At 36.9% G+C, this 24,475-nt stretch overlaps 1 protein-coding gene across 4 annotated transcripts in view; it reads left to right on the forward strand.

Moving 5' to 3' along the window:
• Nucleotides 1-329: 329 nt before the first annotated feature.
• Nucleotides 330-24,475, forward strand: part of dbn1 (drebrin 1) — a 92,826-nt gene continuing 68,680 nt past the window's right edge. For 2 of the 4 annotated variants that reach the window (XM_079584919.1, XM_079584917.1), the window contains exon 1: nucleotides 443-618. In XM_079584919.1, the coding sequence (XP_079441045.1) occupies nucleotides 536-618 (83 nt within the window). In that variant the 5' untranslated portion in view covers nucleotides 443-535. Of the gene's footprint in view, nucleotides 619-24,475 lie in introns of all 4 variants that reach the window. The other 2 variants (XM_079584918.1, XM_079584920.1) reach the window with 2 other exon arrangements.

Here is a 24,475-nt window from a genome sequence, read left to right on the forward strand (position 1 = left end):
TATTATATTTAGAACACTTTAGATCTTTTTATTCTTATATAAAAAAGTAGGCTATAGGCTACTGCTTGTAGCCTACCGTATTTGACTAAATCGGACAAAATGAATGCAGTTTATTTTCAGCGCCCCATGTAGCCTACACACTAAGTAGCACACTAGACAGTATTTAGTATGAAAATGATTACATTCCATTATAGCCTATATTATATTCACTGTTTTTAACGGTCTATGCACACATGCAACATATGACGCATTGCTCTTTGTTTTGCGTCTCATCAATGAGCATCGCGTGTTTAAAATGTCCACTTAAACAGTTTGGCTTATTTTACAACGTTGTGTTCCATTGTGAACACAATAACGCACTTCACGCAGAGGCACTAGGACCGCGCGTCGGAGCAGAGCGGCAGCAGCGTCTCTTTGTTCAGCGTGCAACATCTCTCCTCCTCCTCCTCCTCTCCTCTCGCGCTCCGTCCGCAGTGACTCTCGCGCTCCTCATCATCACTGCTACACTGGGCTGGATGATTGCAGTGGCAGCAACATGGCTGTGAATCTCAGCAAGAACAGACTGGCCCTCTTAACAGCCTACCAGGACGTTATCAACGAGACGTCGGCAATCGACTGGTAAGATAAATCAAACATGACTTAAAAAGACTCCCTTTTTTAGTACGCTGTTACTGCTTTGCAATTAAAACAATTAAGCTGGCGTTCTAACTATATGCAGATGGGTTGCACAGAATGGGATTATGCGTCTGGGATGGATCCTGGATCTCTTGTTTCCTATTTCAGGGGGCTTTTGTTTGATAAATCGATTTTAAACCTCTTCATTCATTTTTTAGGTGTTTTTTGGGGGTAGTTGCATTTTAATAGTGCACACTTTGATACATTTTGGACCCTAAAATGACACATTTATTTTTATTTGTTGGCATCTTTAGTTTGCCTATTGGTGTACTCGGATTTTACACTAGGTTGCAGTTCATGCTTTGACCTCCAGAGAGTTGTGCAAGGGATTTTGCACTGTTTGCTCAGTTCAAGGGAGTCTTCACTACAGCGCTTGTGATTTGCCAGTTAGAAAGCATGAGCAGATGATCATGCCAAAACCCAAATGTTTGCAGCCTTCCTAATTATTTATCTACTGAGTGAAGTATATCAGTGGGAATAATGGAGCCTTTCCATTTGCATGGCAGGACAGGGATGGGCGAGGCGACGGCTGTCTGTCAACCTGTCAACCGTTTATTGTGCTCTCTCATCTTTATCTTTTGTACCAGACGGAAACGTTACCTCTGTTATAATAATTACTTACGCCTATTTAAGCTTTTGGTATTGCGTATATATTTTTTTGTATGGCCCTCGTGGTTGTGGAGCCTGTACAGGACAGTGTATCTGAGCTCTTTGTGTTGAAACGAAACTGTTAGTTCTGAATCATTAGTAATGCGTTGTTGGTTTAACACCCCCAGCCAAAAGTTTGGTTTGGATTATTTTGAGAAATTGTTTTTCGTTGTACAGAGCATAAGTTGGACCCTGACTGAATGACGTGTTATGAGTAGTGATAAACCAATATATTGATTGGTCAGGCCCATTGATTTGGCTTTGAGATGATCAGCCTTGGTAGAATCTGCCTGGCCACTTAACAGTGTTAGATTAAAAATCTACCCACAGTCTGGCTAATGAATAACAATTATTTGAATAAATGTAAATATATATGTAAATAATGTGGGATTTTTTTTGTATTGGCCACACACACACACACACACACACACGTGCATTGTGTTTTCATGTTTTATGGGGACTTTCCATAGACATGATTTTTTATATTATATCCCCCCCCCCCCCCCCACACATACACACAAAAGAAACTGGACATAAAATCAATCACTTTCCCCGAAGGATTCATATTCTCTCATTTTCATTGAGATGTTTGTTTTCTGCATCAGCACTGTAATTTGCTTGATTATATGATTATATATGAATAAACTGATGTCCCACAGTTGCCACTTTATGTGACATTGACTTGAGGGGAACAAAGACTTTCAGCCTCTGTAAACTGCTGTCTTCCTCTATATTCACCCTTAGCCTAAACCTCGGTCCAAACAATGCTCCTGTTCTACGTGCGTAAAACCACATGACTATACCAGACGCAAACACGACTCTCCTCTTTCCTGTACCCACACAGTTGACATTATCATTGAGCTAACTCGCATTCCTCTTCCTGGCATTCATCCATGTGTCATTACAATACAACCAACCACCACGTTATGGAGCCTTTGTGTCTGGAAAACCTTAAACGCAAAGTGAACTCTGTGTTTAAAAGATGAGATCAAGCCCAGAGGGTCAGCAGCATTTTACTAACCACCATTCATTGCCAAAGGAACCTCAGGGTAGGCTTCAAAACTGAGTAGATAAAGCTTCTAAACCTATTGAGGCGCATCGGACATGGAAATCAAATTGTCCTGAGTGCATGTGTAAGGTTGGAGGGCGAGTTCCAGGATGCTTTTCATAGGCTAAGGGCTATCGTAATTATTTTAAAAGGATTTTGATGTGTTGGGTGCCGTAGGGTTTAGAAAAGAAAGCTTTTTGAAGTTTGTCAAGGATAGGTGACGCCAAGCCATTTGGGATAGAGAGTTGGGTATCAGAGTACTCTCAAATATCAAAGAATTGTTGCAAAGAATGTTCGGGCTGCTGATCTGAAGAAAGCATATGGATATGTGATCCTCAGAGCTGATGATGAAGGTACTAGTGGAGTATCTTCTGGTCACCAGTCACATTATTTCAGCTGTCTATAGTGCTTCTTAGGCTTCTGGAAGGAATCTTCTTGGTCTTGGTTGGTCCCCCACCCCATTCCTGGTCCTGTTGGGTCATTGCAGTTATCATATGTCCATGATTTCGTAAATCAGGGGTTCCCAAACTTCAGTCGCTTTGAAAACACTGCAATATAAGCTGCACACGTAAATGAACACAGTGCCCCTATTCACTGTGAAAAACGCAGCACAACAGACTCTATACATCAATTAAATCACAGTCTTTGTTTTGTTCATCGTGTTTTGATTAGATATATTTCATATATAGCTTTTCATTGACTCACTAACCTCATGCATATCCCTCACAAACCCCTGTTTGGGAAACCCTTTTGTAAATGATAAACTGTTGGTTTCAATAGATATTTCATGTGAACCATTGCAGCAGAGGTGGACCTGCATACACTGTTTCCCTTAACCTCAGAGCTGTTGGAGATTTGTGGGGACCCAATCGCACTGCGGGGCATCATGGCACAGGATGTCTTGTGTAACACTGCAGTAGGAAAATGCAGGAAGAACACAGTTCTTGCAGATCTTACCAATGCCCTTTTAAGCAAGTTACTCCAGTTTAAATTTCACAAACATCCATTATACAGTAGCTTATATAATTCCTGTAATATAACTAGAGCTCTTGCATGTAAAAGAAAAAATTCCCAACTTGAATTTGGTGGGAAACATAATCATACATCATGATACATATATTATGACCATAACAGATCTAGATTAATGACTCACTAAATACACTATTAGCATCTATAATTGTTATCAAAGCTACTCAAGTGCTACACTCTTAAAAATAAAGGTTCTTTATTGGGATCAATGGTTTCATGAAGAACCTTTAACATCCATGGAACCTTTACAGCGGCTGAAAGGTTCTTTATAGTGGAAAAAGGTTCTTTTAGATTTTTAAAATGTTCTTCACACTAAGATTAAATTGTTATTTTAAGAACTGTTCATTGAACTTTTTTTTTGGCAAACCAAAAAGGGTTCTTCTGTGGCATTGTTGAGAAAACCTTTATTTTTGTCAAAGTGGTGCATTGGAACTTGTACATTTTTTCAAATGTAACAAACAGCAACACTTGCCACAACCAAAACACAACCACTGCCTCTTCAGCCAGAAGAAATCTCCTCTTTCAGCTAAGCTCAAGCCTTTTTGGTTTTTGATTAGGTCTTCTGAGCACAAAGAAAGCACGTGAGAGCCCCAGAGACAACTCTTCTGTTTGCATTCGGCTGCCAAGAAATGTCGGGGAAACCACACAGAGGACTGGAGATTCATATTTCGCATGGTCTACCAGACTCTGTAAATTGTTACCATTTCCCTAAAAGTGTGGTGTGAAGTCTAGATCTCAACTTCACCTGCAGGGAGTTTATCTCCCACATTCCCACAGTCTGATTCCTGCATTCCTCCTGCATCAGGTCACTATCTTAGTCAAGTCATTTATCATTCCGAACCAGTGCTGGGGAAGCTACATTAAAACTGTACTCAAGCTACTCAACATTTAAAGTTCGGCATTTTCCAGAAAAGAAGTTGCACATGATTATAAGTTGAACTAAACGTTCCCCTAGGGTAATTTTCCTGGTTGCATTCACACCGCCAGTAGGAACTCTAAAGTGATGTAAGCTGCGCATGTTGTTGTTGTAACCTTTATTTTGACGGCACTGTGGAAATTTATTTTAGAACGCCAGAGCACACAGCGCTCCCATTCTCCGCCTTTATTAGTTTACGATCTGTTTAACAGTCCTGTCTAATATGTTATTAGATAGAACTTTTGTTCAAAGAAAGTAAACCATATATGAAAAGGTATTAGCATTTGCCTCGTGGTTGATGCCCAATGTCGCTAGCTGAGCAGAAATACATTATCATGTTTCGCTTTGTCCCTTCAAAGTTGCGTTGGATTTTCTCCTTAGCGTGAAGGTTGAGAGTTCCATCTATCACTGTTTTTCATGTTCGTAGAGTTCGTTTTGTGGCATAAATATATAGGCTATAGTTTTTTTTTTTTGTGCTGGTGTTTCGTGTGCGTTCGGCCAATCAGCGTACACTTCATATACAGTATTTTCCGGACTATACGTTTTTTTTAAATATTTTTTTTCATTGTTTGACTGGTCCTGCGACTTATAGTCAGGTGCGACTTATATATCAAAATGAATTAAAAATGACTGAGATGAACCAAGAGAAAACATTACCGTCTACAGCCGTGAGAGGGCGCTCTAGTTGGCGGAGTTGTTCAGAAGCGACAAAGAGGAAGAATTCAATGGATTCAGTGTTGTGGAATGAGGTCGCGGGAGATTGTTGAACTTGCTTACCGGTAACTTGCTTGTTGGACTCGCTGGCTAATGTTAATTTAGCCTATTCAGCTTCCCAAGTATATTTTCTTTATGCTATTGTGTATCTGAATAACTATTAATGCGTTACGTTAACATGCCGGACACCTATTCAGCCTGTTGTTCTGTGTGCTATTGTGTAGTTGAATAACTTGCCTTTCCAGATTAAATGTCTGTTCTTGGTCTTGGATTTTGTGAAATAAATTTCTAAATAAATAGTCCAGTGCGACTTATATATGTTTTTTTTTTTTCCTCTTTATGACGCATTTTTTTTTACTGATGCGACTTAGCCTATATTCCAGAGCGACTTATAGTCCGGAAAATACGGTAGTTCATATTGTGCTGGTTTAGACCCTACTCTGAAGTAGGAGCTAATTTAGTTCCCCCAAAAGGAGTTCCTTGAACTAAAATTGTTCCTAGTTCCTGTGGTGCAAGTACTTCCGCCATTAAAGGTTCCTAACCCTAACCTTACATCCTACTAATACTCTAATGAGAGTTGACTTGATAAATGCTATGATAAAAATACTTGAATGTACTGCACATTTTAGATGATATAAAACTTGACTAAAAATATGGTAGTTCAACTAGTCAAACCCTTTTAAAAAGTTAACAACACTGCAAGCTACTAAGTAAAGCCAGGTGCACACTGTACACTTTTGGCCACGATTTTGCCGTCTGAGACAAATTTAGCAAATCCTATAAGATTCCTCTGATCCTAGGCTAAAATCTGAAGTCTTGATCGTTAGTTTGACATGTTTACCGACAGCTGATTAATGACCATTGCGATCAAATTTTACCTCACCCCAAGCTCACTGTTACCGCACGACGCACGTGTCATTGAACTCCGGAACTCCTTTATCTCAATGCTAAATTTATATTGTTTTTCAAAAAAGCATGTAAATTAGGCTGACAACATTAAATTGAACATCATTTCTTCAATAAAACTAGGAAAAACAAAAATTTCTGGAAATGTGTCAACATTAGTGACAAACATCTTTATATTTGTAAAAATTTGACTCAATTCATTTAAACGAATTGAACTTCTGTCATAACAGTAGTTTAAATGCAAAATAAGACATTTATGCTAATAACCACTACAGCGCCCCTTGTGGCAACGCTGAAAATGCAGTACATATTTTTGCATTATGCAGTCTTACAAAGTTTTGAATGCAACGGTGCATAAAATTAGTTTGTGTATTTCAAAGCATCTGTTATTGGGTTTTTGCGTCAAGTAAGTCTAAAGCTGTGGGCACATTAATGTGATAAACATTTCCAATTGGTATTTCCAACTCAAACTGATCTTAAATATGGCTGTCCTCTGTAACAGTTCAGTTGTGATGCATACGGAAAGAAATGCAGCCTGACTGCAGTATAATTGAAGAGAGGACATGCAGTGTTATCACTTTCCAGACATAGTGGTGCGCTGTGTGGGTAGATGACACTTTGGCTTCTCTCTTCATGGACTCAAGGCTGTCTGTGAAAGGCAGCTGATTCAGATCATGGCTGTGTATTTCTCCTTGTGAGTGGCATATATTAATAACAAAGGCGGCTCCTTGCCTGGCTCTTGACCCTTGACATTACAGGAGTGCAAACATGTCCACATCCCAGCTCTGATAAGATCCAGGCCACAACATTCTCAAAGTTCAAAGTTTAACATTTTCGACAGCTGGTAAGAACAGTTTTTGTGTTTGTTTGTGAATTTTTCATTTTGAAAAAAAAATGTTTTTGTCAATATAATCAATTATCAAATATAATATGTAAATGTTATACATTGGGTGCACAAAAGTTTTTCCCCATCAATTATATTGATTAATTGATGGGGAAAACCTTTTTTTGCACCCAATGTATAACATTTACATATTATATTTTGCATTTACAATATATATATATATATTATATATATATATATATATATATATATATATATATATATATATATATATATATATATATATATATATATATATATATATACATACATAGAGGGCTGTTAAACGATTAATCACGATTAATCGCATCCAAAATAAAAGTTTATGTTTACAAAATAAATGTGTGTGTACTGTGTGTAATTATTGTGTATATATAAATACACACATGTTCATGTATATATTTAAGAAAAAATGTTATTTATATATAAAATATTTATAATTTATATATAATATAAATTATATATGAATCGATATACAGTATATACATGCAAATATTTCTTAAATATATACAAGCGTGTGTGTATTTAAATACATACAAATAATTATACACAGTACACACACATTTATTATGTAAACACAAACTTTAGTTTTGGATGCGATTAATCGTTTAAAAGCCCTATATATATATATATCAGTAGAAACTGTAGATTAATTGCTGATCCATTAATTATCAAAATAGTTGTTAGCTGCAGCTCTGTTAACTGCAGTTATTATGAACATGCAGACTGTTATTTGCAGCACAAGATTTTGAGAAGGAATGAGAACTCTTTTGTGGGAGTTTGTTTTCATAACCTCAGCAAATGCGATTCCATATTTAAACTCTACTGGAAATGAAACAAGACCGAAAAATAATTTTGCTTTTGCTGCGTTTGTTGTGGTTTGACTGTGCTTTCAGCTAATGATTCTTTAATGGTGCTGAACTGTTGATTTACTAATTTGTGGTGTCGACAAGTTGTGTCAGAACTGCGACAAGCGGTGACTAGTGGTGATAACGTTTGGCAACTCTTCCGATTGTTTTGGCAAAATTAAAATCATGCACGCCACGGACACATTTCGCTTGCACACAAGAATGTGGAACAAAGAAAATGTCATATGGTCATATGAAACCAGCATATTGTTTCTCAGGAGTTTTAACTTCTGCACTGAAAGACATTAATGGCCATAAATTCCCATAAAGGGGGGGAAAAAGAAATCCTGGACAGATCACAAAAGTTTGTTCAGACAATGTTTATGAAAGGCCTAAGACGAGGTGACCGATTCGTTTTAGATGGACTTGCTTGTGGAGCTGAACATCTGGCAGTTCCTTCTTGCACTGGATTAACTACATCATTGAGAAACTGGTAACAATGATAAGGATGATTATGATGACATGGCACTTTTACATCTGGACGGAACGATAGACAGAGCCATGAGATCACAGTTGGATGATAACAACTCTGCTAATGTGTTTTGGATGCACCGATAAACTAAACTATTAAATATCTGCTGGTGATACATTTGCTGAAGAGCTTCAACGTAACACGCAAGCTCCAAAAAGGCGTTCAGACCTGTTTTATAGCAGAGTGAGGTGACATTAACAAAGATTTGTTTGAAGATTCATCCAAAATTTCATTAGACAAAAATGAGCTTTCAGATAGCGAGATCCCACTGGGTTCTGACCTGATGGAACTCCCCACCAGGAAACTCTTCTACTAAAATAAGTTTCCCAGTTTCCCTCTGGTAACAGCTACTGACTTCCCCACATCAAAAAGGTCTTTGTCTTTTGGCATTGGTCTGTCCATTCATTTCAGTTTTGTTAGTTGGTCTAATTTTAGCTTTGAACGGAAGACCAAAATGTAGTGGTCACTAATGGCAGCGAATATTTGTGATAGTTCACCCGTTTAATCTTTAATTATTCAACTAAGCCAGTTGACAGAACATGGATCTTGGAAATGAGTAACTTATTGTTCAAACATTTCCCTCAGCCCTGTTAAAACTATTTTCCAAAGTAGTTTACTTCCCCAAGTAGGTCTGAGGGAATGTACAGATTTTTGAGGCCATTCTCATATTAAACAGTCGAACATGAACAAGTGTTGGGAATTAACTTGCAAGATTTAACTGCCTTCTATTCAGGACAATTTAAGTGCTTCATTGGCAGCACTTCTTAGAAGCAGAGTAGCGAAATAGCACAAGATTGTCTAGGGTGCTTTAAAGTGGTATTAAAAAAAACATTGTCTCCATTCAAACGGACATGGGCAAATTTGCTTAGATTATATAACCAAAGAGCCGATTTAGCTGTTTTTGGGTCATCTAAGTTTGGTCAATTGAAAAGTTAATCTTTTTTTTTTTACTCTATGAAAATATACGTCCAGTGATAGCATTGAAAAGCACACTTAGCATTGAGTACTCAGCTCAGTTCCTCGAAGACATGAACAAAGGTGGGCATTTTTCTCTTTTTTACATTGCTCTCTGGAAAACTTTGTTCTGATTGGTCAATCAAAGAATTCTGAGGTAAAATATGTTTGTATAATGGCCCCTAATTGTATAATTCACTATTGCGTCAGGAATCTCTTTTTATACATAGCTGCTAATGCTAGTTTTATGTAAATCTCGTATCATTCTATGCCAACTTGTACTTTACAGTTAAATAATTTAAAGTCAGAACTATACTTAATTTTCATATAGTTATTTATTTTTTAATATTTGACTTGCAGTGGGATAATGTACAGTCGGTGGGTTGTAATAGCAAAATATGCACATTCAGGACCCCCGGTTTCGCATATTTTGCAACGATGACTGGCTGGTTATACATGATCACCTACTGACTGAAAGGTGTTGATTAGTGTTTGAACTCTATATAATTACACTCTCTGATAAAAATAGACCTTGTGCGTCACTGTTTTTCCATTAAAAAATTATTTAAAGGACTTGTCTTATGCTTTATAATAACTGTTGTAGTAAATGGTCAAGAAAGCATGCTACATTACTAAATTGGTTCTATAGGTTTACTTGTTGCACCTATACAGTAAGTGGAAATCATTGCATTTCTGAGATTGGATCTATTTTTAGAGTTGTTCTTCATTCAAGGTCATTTATCTCACTACAGGCTCTCAATTGGGAGTCTCAATAACCATCTGCACCAATTAAAGCTTTAAGATCATCTTTCCTCACTGAAAATGTCAAACGTCTGTGACGTTTCTGGAAATTAGATTCCGATTGAGGGGGAACTTTTTTTTGGTCTGAATTTGAATATGAGTTTTCGCACTTTGCAATGAACAAACACAACATGTTCCATGTAGAGCACCAGCATAAATTTCTTTATTTCAGAAATCGTAAACTCAATTGTCTCTGATCATCAGCGATGAAGATATGAAAAATTATTTTGAGTGTATTTATTGCCTTTGATTTTTATTTTCAGTGACATTTTTAGTTTTCCTCCCTGGATTCTATTCTAGAATATCTTATTTTAAGCCGACAGTGGTAACAGTTGAAATATGTGCTGAAAAATGTGCTCTAATCCTTTTTGAAAATGTATATTTATGCCTCTGACAGGGACCAGGCTTATGTTAGTGGATGAGGCTCGGGGATTTATGGGAAATGATTTGCTTAGTGTGGGTGTCAGTATAAAGCTCAGAACTATCTGAGACCGGGAAGGGGAAGGAGAGGTGAGGTTTGAATCTGAATGCCATCGTGAAGAGCCTTTTATCTTTGAGGACGTTTGCTATGGCATTCATAGTGCAAATGAGAGACAAATTTGGTCAAGTCAAATCTCCTTCATTTATATAGTGCTTTTAAAATACAGAGAGTTTCAAAGCAGCTTTACAGTGATAATAGAAAAGTAATGGAACAGAGATTGTTTTAGCTGCATACAGCAGATCTAGAAAAAAATAATTGTCCAGTTTAAGTACGTTTTTGATTGATTGATTCATTTCCGTTGTAAAAATCATTATTTGTTAACTTAAGGGCTGCTTACACAACACCATTTTCAACTGAAAACAGAGAACTGAATGCGTTTTGGCCGTTCATTTATAGGCATTTATAGCCAGACTCTCGTACACTTCATTTTTACAGAGTCGGTGCTCTCTCCATTGACAAGCGTTAACTTCCTTGTAGGTTTATAACTATTGGATCTGCCCAGAGCCACTCTGGATCTGCCATAACCAATCGCTAACGTTTGGTCGGGACGAAACTTCAACTCAAACTAGCGCACGACCACAACGTCATCGTTCTTAGCCACTCCCTCTGTTCGCTGATTGGATCGGTAAAAAATGAATACACACACCGCAAACCCAGACAACGTACTGAAGGAAAATGAAAATTGCGTAGGAGGGCGGAGCCAGGCTAGTTCATTTACACGACAACGTTTTGGTAGCCTGAGAATGCAAACTTTGAAATCGAGTTTTTGAAAACAAATGTTGAAAACGATACCGTTATCATCTCTGTGTAAACTTCAAAAACGTGAATCTGTGAAAACGGAGACTCATTATCACTTAGGGTCACTTAATCTATAAATAAACATTTTGTCCTCATACATTGCATGTTTCTAAAGTCACTGGCAGTGGCTCAATCTTTTATCCTAAAATTTTGAAGTGATTGGTGAATCATGATTGCTGCGTGAAATTATTTGTACTCAAGTTTTACACACAAAAATAATTTAATTTAAATGTCTAATTTAAAGTGGAGTCTGATATGTTGATGTGAACAACTCAGTGCACTGTAGAGTTAGTTTTGTGCGTTTGCGAGTGGAGGTTGGCGTCGCAGTGAGCACCGAGTGCCCCTGTGAAGACCATCTGGCTGTGTGCTTAGCCTCACTCTCATCCACAATAACATTCGCTAAGATTAATTCTGAATCCTGCAACAAGAGAAGTTTGCTTGCCTGTCAGCTGATTTAGGGGGATTTAAGGAAGAGGAAGATGTACTCCGAATGACAAAACTAGCAGTTCTAGCTATTTTAGCTCACCACAGTGGCCAGTGGTTGTAAGTCTGCTAAAAGCTGGCCCACACTAAAAAATTAAAGTGAGATTTCCTCATTGATAGTTTGTTGATTAGTATTTGTCTGCACATACTAACTGTGAATTTTCATATCAGCCAGGAAAATGGTCGAAATGTGTAGTTATGTACCAAAATAATTTTTTGTACTGAAACCGGAAATTTCCAATTTCCAAAATTAAATTGAGATAAATTAATTGTCACGGTCACAGTAATAAACTATTAATTTTCTGCCAAAAAAAATTGATATTGCAACTTTTTTTTTTAGCATATTGCCTAATTTTTGCTCACAGTTGTAGCTTATCCATGTTGCGTGCATGAAATTGACAACATTTTGACACACACAAAATACTTTCAAAATGGCTGGTGCATATTTATTTTTGTTTAGCCAGCTAAAGTGAAAACAATTAACCTATAACAATAATTATTTTAATGCAGATTTCCCAAGCACGGTCAGACAAACAGATCCCGCCCAAAGCTTACAGGATTGGTTCAACCAAAGTTGCTTTATCGGGCCGGTCAGGATGCAATGTTTTTAATAGTGCCCCCTTTAACTGTTGGATGGCTGATTTTTATTTTCAGCTTGATGGTTTCCTTGCAGTTCCTTGATTACATGATACCCTTGTACACTTTAGCTTACTCTCAAAAGTAGGCTACTTATTATAAAAATAATATACTTTAAATGAATATACTTTAGTGCGAACTGAATGTTGCTTTCAGACAGTTAATTGCATGTTTTTTTACAATTAAATGAAAATGTATTATAGTTTTAATTTATATTAAATTAAATGACATGCAATTATACCCATTTAAGTAGGATGCACATCTTTATGTAATTTCATAATTACTTCTACTGTCTTTGAAATATGGTTAAAACCTTCTGCCGAATGTAATGACAAGCATTTATGATTCATGAACTAAAATATAGTTTATTTTACTACATGAACTAAAATCTAGTTAATTATAGTAATTTCTTTTGAAACTTCTATGTCATGTATTTATTACATTTGCAATTACACATTATGATGAAGTTGCAATTTAGTATATTAAAATATATTAAATAACAAACTACTTTACATGTGCTTTAGTCAGCATCAAAATAAGTGTACTTTAAAGCATGACAAAGGGTGACAATGATTTAAAATGTGTATAAAACTGTACTCAAGTGTGTTAAGAAACACAGTCATTAAAGTATAATATCTTTAAATACACTTGGTGTAAGTGGCCTTTTTTCATTAATATTATATTATCTGTACGTTTTTTAATTGGCGTTAATATACGTATTACCATACATTGATTTATCTGTGGCGGCCTTCTGTAATTTCAACATTGACTGCCACAAATAGATTTCAGTGCTTCCATTTCATAGACTGTCGTTGCCGGGAAAATATATAAAAATGTCTCATAATAACATAAAAGGCATTTAATGTCGTGTTTTGCGCCATATCGGGCGCTGCGCAATGAGAAGTGCTTTTTTCGCTCACCCGATCAGCATGTGATCAGCTCCGCGTCTCAGTTCAATGTGGATGAATGCAGTGAACTCTATCTGTTCATGTGCGGAGTTTAGCGTACATTTGGGAACACAGTTACGCATTATTTTCACATTTGCATAGTTGATGATTACAGCATTTCACTTGATTTGTAATGAGACGCATTTGTAAACTTGTTTTTCGCCTAAATAAAAGCGTGACTGCTGTTTTCGTCACAGGAAATCCGGACAAAACTAATTATGAAAGTTTATGATTGATGAATTTAACTTTCAAATTTACAAAATTTGCCTTCGGGGGGCATGGCCCTGGACCCCCCTGGTGGGACCGAGGTCCTCCCTCCACACATTCACAAAATCCTGTGGGAAACGCTGTAATATACTTTTATAATTTGAAGTAAACTACAAGTGCACATTCCATACAATTATGCACACTTCTTTTTCACAAGGTAGCCATTAACATTGTTCAAAGTCATATGGCTCCGATTTCTATCTCTTGATGATTTAACTCAGTAAATCAAGGTCTTGGACTTGCTCACCATGTTGAGAGGGCACAATTTGTCTAAAGGGCTCATTTTGGCAGGCCGGCTGGGTATTCAAACAAGCAGGCGGCCAGACCGGCTCCCAGCCTGCAGGGACAAGATAACAACCATAACATTGGAATCAGTATATCAGTATATTTAGACCAATGGCAGTCAGTTGGTTGGTTTTGGACACTCACACTACCTGTTGGCTCCGACAGGCTCTGTACCTGCCATTGAAAGAAGTCCAAATCCCTCAACGCTGTAATCTGTATCAATCCCAGAGAATTAGGGACACAGATTTACACAAGTCCCCACATATACAAGAATGACACAGTTTAAAAAAACACACACAAAATGCATATGAGTAATTTTACCATTTAGGTCAGGTTCTTTGGAGCTTCCGGGGGAATTAGCCTAGTCCTTATTAACATTTAGATGCAAGTGAGAACCCTTTTTATGTCATTTCACCCAAATTATAATGAAATGGGTTCAGATCAGGCAGGTTTTTTTTTATTTTATTTTTTTTATTCCAGGGTAGTTTAACCACATGGCTGTACCTCAAGTGATTTGTACTACTAGTTTTGGTCTTTTTGATTTTAAATTCGAGAGGAATAGGAGATATTCTGTGACAGGGGATTAGGGAATTGGGGCCAGATTTATTTCCCCACACCCACAGAGCAGCAGGACAAATGCTGAATCGCTTTCAGAAAGCCTCAGTTGAAGCTATTGATCAAGTGAGCTGCAACCGACTTGAGCCGATCAGAAGTTAAATGTCACAGAGACATGAATATGCATGAATGAGTATTCAAATGCACATAAGCAAAACAATCAAAAGTAAAAAAAGCAGCGCTCTTGTATTTAGGTTACATAAAAAAATGAAGTTATGAAACTTAACTTTGCCTTAGCCAAATCGATTTGCTCTTGATTAAGTAATAGGTGAATAAGACCTTTACCGTTTGATATACTCAAAATAAATTATATCTGGTTAACCACTATCTACATAAGAGCCAGCGATAAATTCCCGAAAGACTACGAGATGAAGCTGTTCTCGGGAACATGAGCGCTGAGCGGCCGCTAACGGCCTGGAGCTCACATCTCCGAAAACATCTAAACAAATCGTCAAATAGATTGTTTATATATAAATCGCATATTTGAGGTATAAACAACTACATTCTTGTCTAAAAATAGCATATTTGTAAGAAATGCTGCAGTAGATCCAATAGAAATTGTGATTTGATTTGATTCAATCAGATTTGAGAAACAGAATTAAGTGTTGTATAAAGTATAGGCTAATAAATCTCAAATAAAAGTGTATTTGTCGAGAAAGTTTTCGATTGTGAGGAGTTTGTAGATGGTCGCGAGATGGCACTGAAAATACACAATGAACATGTAAGTTAAAAGAATACCAAACATTGGTATGATTGAGTAGTTGTTTTTATTGCATTGTGTGATATATACAGTATAATTAATTACACTATTAAATTCTAAATTGAGCCCTAAACCAAATAAATAGCATTTAAATATATGTAATACACACTGTTCAAGGTTGGGGTGGGTAAGATTTGGTAATGTTTGGTAAGAAGTATCTTATGCTCATTTATTGAATCAAAAATACAGTAAAATTGTGAAATATTATAAAATTTAAACAACTGTTTCCTCATTTAATACATTATAAAATGTAATTTATTCTTATGATGGCAATGCTAAAAATTTCAGCACCATTACTCCAGTCCTCAGTGTCACATGATTCTTCAGAAATCATTCTAATAGGATGATTTGATTCCCAAGACACATTTATTATCAATTTTGAAAACCGTTGTGCTGCTCAATTTGATTAATTGAAAGTCCAAAAGAACAGCATTTATTGGAAATAGAAATCTTGTAACATTATAAATGTCTTTACTTTTGTTCAATTTAATTTTTCCCTGCTGAATAAAAGTATTAATTTCTTTTAAAAAACTACAACTTCTGTATGGTAGTGTAGTAAGTGTACACTCATAGAAAAGCCTATGGCTGAAAGTTGCTAATAATATTGTTTTAGTGTCATCCTTATCATAGTGCCAGTATTCTTCTTCGGTTATTTACAGCTAAGTGAGACAACAGATCGGCACTTATGGTGCAGGCTGCATCAATAAAACACACACAATTGATTCTTTAAAGCAGTGTCTCAGAAGCAATAGTGTTTCTGCAGCTGGAGATTGATTGTCTTTGTGTTTCTATTCCTGTGGATGTTGTCCTTCCTGCTGATTATGAAGGCATTTTACATGTGAGAAATTTGGAGGTTTGAAAAGATGGATGTTAAGCTAAGAGATTTGGAAGCTAAGCGAAAGATTTAGGAGGGGAAAGACTGAGAGAGTATGATGTGTGGATATAAGAATGATTGTAGACCTTAGCGTTTTGCTGAGGTAGGCACACCGCTTAAACGGATGGTGCCGAGGGGGCATGGGTGGGGGGGTTGATGGTAACGGTTTAATGCCAGGCCATAGAGAGTAGATACACTGCTCTGATCTGTTCTTTCTGTCCAGATTTAAAAACTGACTACACCCAGACAGTATATCCAAATCTCCCCCCGCCTAATTCATTACTGTTTGTTCTGTCTCTTGTACCGGGCACAACTTAAACCCCATCGGATCACCCACCCAAGGTCCAGTCAATGGCTGATTCTTTTGCACTGACTTTCGGTGGCAATACTAAAGGCCTTTAGCTGGGAGATGAAACTGCACCAGGCCACGTCATTCCTGGCAAGGGATCTCTTTTCTGCTCTGGTGGGGGCAACCGGATTGCCGCAGTGGAATTTTAATACCCTGCAGGCATCAATCAGTCGGTACATTCCACCTATGTTTGCCGTTTCCTGTCTCCCTTCTTGGTCATGTTACAAATTGGTGTGTGGCAAAGAAATGCCAATTGGACTTGTGTTAGAAATGGCCAAGAACATATCAGATGTTGACCACAGCCATAAATGTACACAAATGTTTTTTTTTTTTACAAGGTTGTAGCCAAAGTTGAATTATATTTGTTTGCATATAAGAGTTTCACTTTTGCAAACCGTTTCTGGTTTTCTGTACATCTTTGTGACGCACCATGCCCATTTAAATCAAAATTAATTTGCAGTATTCTCTGACTCGGCATAAGAGTAAAGAATATTGATAATTAAGACTGTCCATAATAAGCAAAAGGAAACATCTTTAAAAAAAAATGTGTACGTGCCAAGTTGGTTTCATATGTTTTTTATTTTTATTTTTCAAGAAATGTTTAAATGAAATAACTAAAAAATGGCGTCTGGTGTAAGTCTTTCTTTACAACATGAATACATGTGACTGTACACATCTTTATTATTATGTATTGGGACATTTTTGGGGGGCTGGGGTCGCACTACATGACATTTTACAACCTGAATGTCATAAAAAGGTCAAAAGTTTCTGAATATTGGTTATCAACAGCTTTAAAATCTTTCTTCTTGAGAGGGATTTTTTTTTGATGATGAGCCTTTAAATTCATTCCTCTGTCCTGCAGAGCCAGAAACTGAGCCAGAGTTTTGATCTGCACAAAATAGATTGGTACTTTGTGTCAGTTTTCAATGGTATAACAGAATGAGACAGGATTTTCAAAAATGAGAGCGCTAACCTTCCATTTGGTGACACATTGAGTCAGCGTGAGGTTATGTAAGTCACGACTTCCTCGTTCCTTTTCATAAGGCTCAATAGATCAATTACTAATTCTTTTGTTCACGTTTTTCAATCCCTTTACCTAAGCCAGCTGTTTTTTTTAGGAATTGTTTGAACAAGAAAAGGTCTGCCAATGTCGATGCCTTTCCTTGTCCAAGAATAAAAAACGGCACAGTGGATATCTTGCCTTCATTCCGAGAGTGAAGATCCGTGATTGATGCGGCTACAGGAGTCTAGATAACTGTCCCCGCTAAATTTAGTCATGAAACGACTGGGACTGTAATTGAAAACGTAAGAGGGATGTTGCAGTTTTTTTCAAATCAGGATCCAATCTCTGATCACCCTTCGAGATTAAAGTGTACCTAATGATAAAAATAACCAAGGATTGACCCGGACATGTCCTGTACTTTTAAAACAGTTTTTCTTGACTGGTTTTGTCCAGGTTCTAATGACCTCTTTGAATTTTACAGCCCGACAAGCAAACCGATATTTAATATAATCGTGGTGATATTTTTGTTGCGTGTTTTTGTCCATGCTTTCCCCCCCTCTGAAGTCAAAGTCATTTAGAGACATAGCAAACCAACAAAGAACCGAAGCAAACCCATGTGTGGTTCCCATAACAAATCCTACTTGTGATGAGAAACCTCTCAAATAATCCAGTCCTGAAATGTAAGGATGTTTCATTTTAACCCAGTTTTTGGACCTACTGGGCCTGAGATTAGTTGTCAAGTCCATCCAGATCCATTTCCCCCCGAGAACGGTCTGGAAGCTTCTGTGGGTGTTTTGCGTGGATAACAGGATTTGCCCCTGATGATGGAGGCAGTTTCACAAGAATGGCATCAGCGCTGGCCTGTGATCACAGCGCCGTGTTGGACAGAATGGAGTGTGAATCTCTCCAACTCCTACTGTCGGCACTGGTGACATATTTCTGAGATTTCAGTGCCCCAGAAACACATGAACATCATGGTACTGCAGTTGAGCTAAAATCAGGGTTAATGATTGTGCTCAACGGGGGCTTTTAATAGGGTTTTTCATAGTGATGCAACAACATCTTTGATTGAGATGGAAACCAAAACTTCTGGACTCAAACCAACTCAAACGGGAAAAAGATTTGCAATGACTATCAGTTATTTTTAGAAGAATCCTAAGAAACCCTGCAACAATATCAGTAGAAATCCTTGCCAGCACCAGACGCTACTGTATATCTAGTATTATGATACAGTTCCACCCTTCTTGTATCAATTAAATATCAAGTACAATCATCAGATCTTCAAAATAGACAAATCATCTTGATCTAATGCTCTGAGGATTTTGAATTCAATTTTAGGGCAGCACACGTACTGTAAGCAAAGGGGTTTTCCACAAAGCCTTGATGAATAGTCTTGGTTGGCAGACGTACAAAGAGTATGTCCTGTTTTCCCACCTGTTTTTCTCTCTCTCTCTCATTCACCATCTCTGCCTGTCCCTCTTTCTGTTTCCATTCACACATGACATGACACATTTATTTTCATTTTCGCTCTTTTTCTGTGCTTTTCCAGGCCCAGCACTTGCTCACAGCTATGCTTGTTTTTTTTGTTTATGTATACCATGTATACATGGTCCTGTCATTCGGGACCGGAGTCGGGAAGAAATGTCACTCACAGATTACCCTTACCACCACTCGACTCGAAGGCAGTGTCATAGCTAATTTGACTTTCAGTTGTTACAGGCTATGTCTAATATACTTGCATAATTCACCCTAACCTCGGTGTATCTCAATGTCATGTTTGTTTTCCTTGTGGTTAATGGTCAGAGAGTTTTCCAAGGGTTATGCAAGCACATGACACAGCGACGCAACAGACCTTAGTCAGTTTAGATGCTATGTTATGTGACGCTGTATGTTATGCGAGGGATGAAAGTACAGTTTGATCAAAATGTCATATTATCTAAAAAGGGAAACTTCACACGTAAAAACAGAAGTTCTGTCATCATTTACTCCCCCTCATGTCATTCCCTGTGAAAAAAGAAGTGCACTTAATTGTGTGAATGTGCACTTGTAGTGCACTTCAATAGGATTTTTCCATAGGGGTTTGAATTTTTGCTGAAAATAAGCTCTGTGACAAACACAAGTTTTGATTCATCATGATACATCTAAATCTAATTGCCAGAAGAATTTCTGATCGCATTTACTTAATTACAATCAATATGCAATTAAGTGTCCGAAAACATATTCAGTTCACTCTTAATTATATTATATTATATTATATTATATTATATTATATTATATTATATTATATTATATTATATTATATTATATTATATTATATTATATCATTACGTACCCATATTTTTGGGCCACATTGACTTTCATTGCATGAACAAAAAATATTTTGGTAACATTTTATTTTACAATGTTCTTGTTACTCGTTACTGTAGTAATAACTATAAATTATGCATAATTACATGCAACTAACCATAAACCAAACCCTAATCCACCCTATAGTAAGTACATGTAGTTCATTCATAATTAATATACTCAGTACTTAATGCATATTTACACTTTAACACTGACACCTTATAATAAATTGTAACCAATATTTTTTTAGTAAAGGAAGTCCTACAAGTTTGGAGCATGAAGATGAGAAATAATGACAGGATTTTCATTTTAGTTGTCATTTCTTTAACAGCCATTTAAGAGTAGTGCAGTGTAACAAAATACATGTATTATAGTTGGCAAAAAAACTCAGTGACGCTGTGGTTTAGCATCAACTTCAATTTTGACTTTATTAGTGCACCCGATGATATATACTTACAGGATGATATATACTTACAAAACACTCTCTTAATCCATTTCAAAGCTCTGCATTGCATGCTTCCAGAATTAGCAAAAGGTCCTTAGGAAGCACACGGTGGCAATTTTTGGGACAAAACTCCCACTGCTAGGCTTATAGTGTGCTGGTGACCAAGAAACAAATCTGTGTCAAGCCCTAGTAGAAGCAGTCTGCTGACTCATATACTAGCATCTTCTCCCTGAGGAAGGACCATCCTTGGCTCTTTACTAAGACTGATCCCTTATATATTCAGAAGAAAGACTGTTTTCACCAATGTAATCCATATGCATTGCATCCTGTTTTTCCTAATAGCTGGGTAGTACACATGGGCTGTAACCACAAGCCAAGTCATCTGTGGCTTCAACATGTTGTTTTCTCCCTCTGACAGATGGCTAGTCAGTATTCAGTGTGAAATGGTGGTACAAATTTTGTTTGTTTGCCATTTGGGCTGTGCAGTTTCAATTGCTGACGCTGGTGAAATCCATAGAGGGCCAGTGGATATACTATTATTATTTTGAATGCATTGTCTACCATAGATCTTCCTCCATTTTGAGTTTTACTTTTGTAGCTTTTTATTTCTTCATGAAAACCGCTTATAATGCTGGAAAAGATGTCTTGCACCAGAAACAGTCAGACTTTTCTGTACTGGCACTGTACCTTTAAGACTTTTTCAAGGTAAATTAGCTCTTTTTTGATTGGCTAACCTCTGAAAAGTTCACATTGTTCACATCAGGATTACCAACTTACTGAATAGGCTCTGATATGCTTTTAATGTTTGATATTACAGTATGTCTACAGTATCCCTTGTTGTGAAGTAAAAGAGTACTTATTGTGAAAACAATATACTTTAAAAAATATACTTAAGTGCGATCTGAATGCAATGTTTTTAGTCACTTGATTGCATGTTAATTGTAATGAAATAATTTATTGTAGTTTAAATTTATATTCAATGGTATTTTTTTGGATTTTTTTACCCAATTAAATATAGGACTTAAGTACTTATTATGTAATTTCATAATTACCTCTGTTGTCTTTGAAATATGGTTAAAGTGTCTCCTGTAAACCTGATAAGTTGGCAGAACTCAAAACATTTAAGTTTTGAACTTAAAATTTTTTTAAGTTCTGAAATTCAAAGTTTAAGTAAGCAGAACTAGCAGATTTTTATTTTGTACTTAAACATTTCAAGTTAAGAACAATTAAAATGTATGAGTACACAAATTCATACAATTAAATTAAAACTTTCATGTAATCTCAATGTAAACACTTTTATTAGTATAAACTTAGTTAGCTTTAACAAGCTAATCCGCTAACATACTAATTTGCTAACATATTAGTAGTGATGCACCGAAATGAAAATTCTGGGCCGAAACCGATACCGAAAATTTAGGATGCACTTGGCCGAAAACCGAAACCGATACCGAAAATGGTTTCTTTTAAAAACTTTAATATATATTTATTTATATTGCTTAATTTTTTAATGGATCTGAAATGAAAAATCACAAACCAATAGAATAATCAAACTTTTATTACCACTAACAGTTACATAACAAAACCTAAAATATTTTATATATTATATATATTTTATATTGCATGTGCTTCATGAGGCACACGCGCGCGGTCTCTTGCTCTCTCTCCCTCTCCCCGCTACACGGTTTGTAGCACAGTCTCTGTCTCGCGGGCGCGCTCGCTCTAGATTCCGGAGATTTTAACTAATTCGCGGGCATCAGTGAGCCGCTATCAATATGCGGGAGACTCCCGGACTTGGGATGTCTGTATTTCTATACTGAAATAATATCGGCATTATAATTATTGATTTTTCATTACGCTAGTATTTTTTGGTGCCCTCTCAGCTCATGCGCGTGGTGGGAGCGGCGGCGCTGGTTGTCCTCATCTGAAACTTTAAAATACTTCCATACCGCTGACATGCTTAATCTTTGCAGACGCGTGCAAACAGCTCGACCGTGAGTGAAACCTGCTTGAGCACGGAGGGGAGGGGAGGGGTGGGGTGGTTGACGAGTGACAGCTCGACCGTGAGTGAAACCCAAGCGCTGGCGCGCGAATGGTAGGGGCGCGGTTGACATTCATTTTCGGTTGACATTTTCGGCTGGCTTTTTTATTTCGGCCCGAAACCGATAATGCCATTTTCGGCCGAAATTTTCGGCGACCGAAATTTCGGTGCACCCCTACATATTAGCAATAGTATGTTATACAGAAGCACTTGCTGTATGAGCGCAACAATTTAAAGGTATTATTTGCTCTCAAATCAATCTGCATGCACCACTTGTCATCATAATGGTAACTATCCTAAAACCAACATTAACATAAATTCTTCTAAATTAGTATAACAAAACATTAATCACTTCTAAATCTCCCACTTAACATTAGTCTGGCACAAAAAAAACCCATTATATTACACTTAATTTTAGCATTTACTCTCCCTTTCGAGTGCTATCGGCAAAGCATGCTGGGAAATGGACATCCCAGCCGTTTTAGTTAAACTTAAGTTCGTCTAAATTAAAACAAATAAATTCATGAAACTCAAAACAATGAAACACTTCAGTTTACTTAAAATATATCAGTTCTGTGAACTTGAAAGAAAAAGAAAGTGCTAAATACTCATAAAAGTTAATTTGACTCAACTAATTAGTTCAATTTAAGTTTGTCCTACTCAAACCAATTAATTATTTTGAGCGTTAGGGTTTACAGTGCTGAATGTACGGACAAGCATTTATAGTTAACTAAAATATACTTTATTGACACTCATAAATAAAAGCCTAAATTAAATCTGTTCATCATATAAGTCTCTTCAGAAAATTTGGAGTAAACCACTCATATGGATTCGTTTTATGATCTCTTCATTCATTTTTTGAAGCGTCAAAGTAGTTGGACTGTCAATGGACGAGGGACAGAAAGCTATCAGATAAGAGTTCATCAAAAATATCTTCATTTGTGTTTCAAAGATGAACAAAAGTCTTACGGGCTTGGAAGGACATGAGGATGAGTAATTAATGTCTAATTAATTAATAATCTAACTAACCCTAATCTAACCCCTATAGGATTTGTATTGGCTATTTCCTATCATCTTCTAAGGGAAGTACCAAATTTGGTAAGAAACTGAAACCTTGTTCTGCCACCCACGGTCTTGTGTATAGAGATGAATCATGCTTTTTGTGATCCTGTCTGAATTTTAATCATATTATCATGGTCACAAGGGGGTAGATATGATTCAGTCAATAACTGTAAGAAAAAAACAGACCTCCAGCACTCAAAGAGCTGCCACTTCTAGAGCTATTTGTGTTGTACAAAAAGCCGAACAATTTGCTCAATCATTCATTGAAATTTGCACGCTCGGATTTTACGAGGCCCTTAATTTGCAGGCCATACAACACCAAAGCAACACGGCTGTAGTAGCCAGCCAATCTAAGAGTTTTATGATGTGTGACTTAATCAAACCTCCTGTGGGTATCGTTCCCTTTTTCACTGAGGTGATTGTAAAACGTTAATGTAGTTAGTAGACAGATGTGCTCCGAGCTGGATTTATGTAGTTCGAGTTGGGACGGTAGAAGGGTGAGTGGGTTGACTGAAGCATCAGGCTATTCTGGATCGTTCTTTGTTGTTCCTGTTCTCTTACTCACTGCATCTGCCAGTTCCACCTCTTTGTTTCCCAGTGACGTTTCTTTTGTGTGTTTCATTGATGAAGTGGAAATGACCCCTGCTGATGTGGTATCAGCCCACTCACTAGTGGACATCTGGACAGTCACGGCTGCACTGTCCACACAGATGGTCCTTTCAGAGCGACTAGTGAAAAGATCGCAGGCCAGCGAATGCAATGACATTTGAGAGGCTGATGAAAGCTCAACTATTGCCATTGATCCTGTAATTTACACTCCAGAAAGGATTTTTAGGACCAGTATTTTTGTATTGTTTTCCAGTTGAAAAATTCAAGCATCTTTAAAACACATCTTTATTTACCTGAGAAGCAAAATTAAAGATACAAATTAAATATGTTGAAGTAAACCTTACTAACGTTTATTAGATTTACATTCAGTTTGATGTACCGTAATTTAAGCTGAAATTACTTAAAGGATTAGTTCACTTTCAAAAATGTTTTTGCTGATACTTTATTCCTGTCATCCAAGATGTCCATGTCTTTCTTTCTTCAGTCGAAAAGAAATTAAGGTTTTTGAGGAAAACATTCCAGG

This window comes from Phoxinus phoxinus (genome assembly GCF_949152265.1).
Source record: "Phoxinus phoxinus genome assembly, chromosome: 17".
NCBI lineage: Eukaryota > Metazoa > Chordata > Actinopteri > Cypriniformes > Leuciscidae > Phoxinus > Phoxinus phoxinus.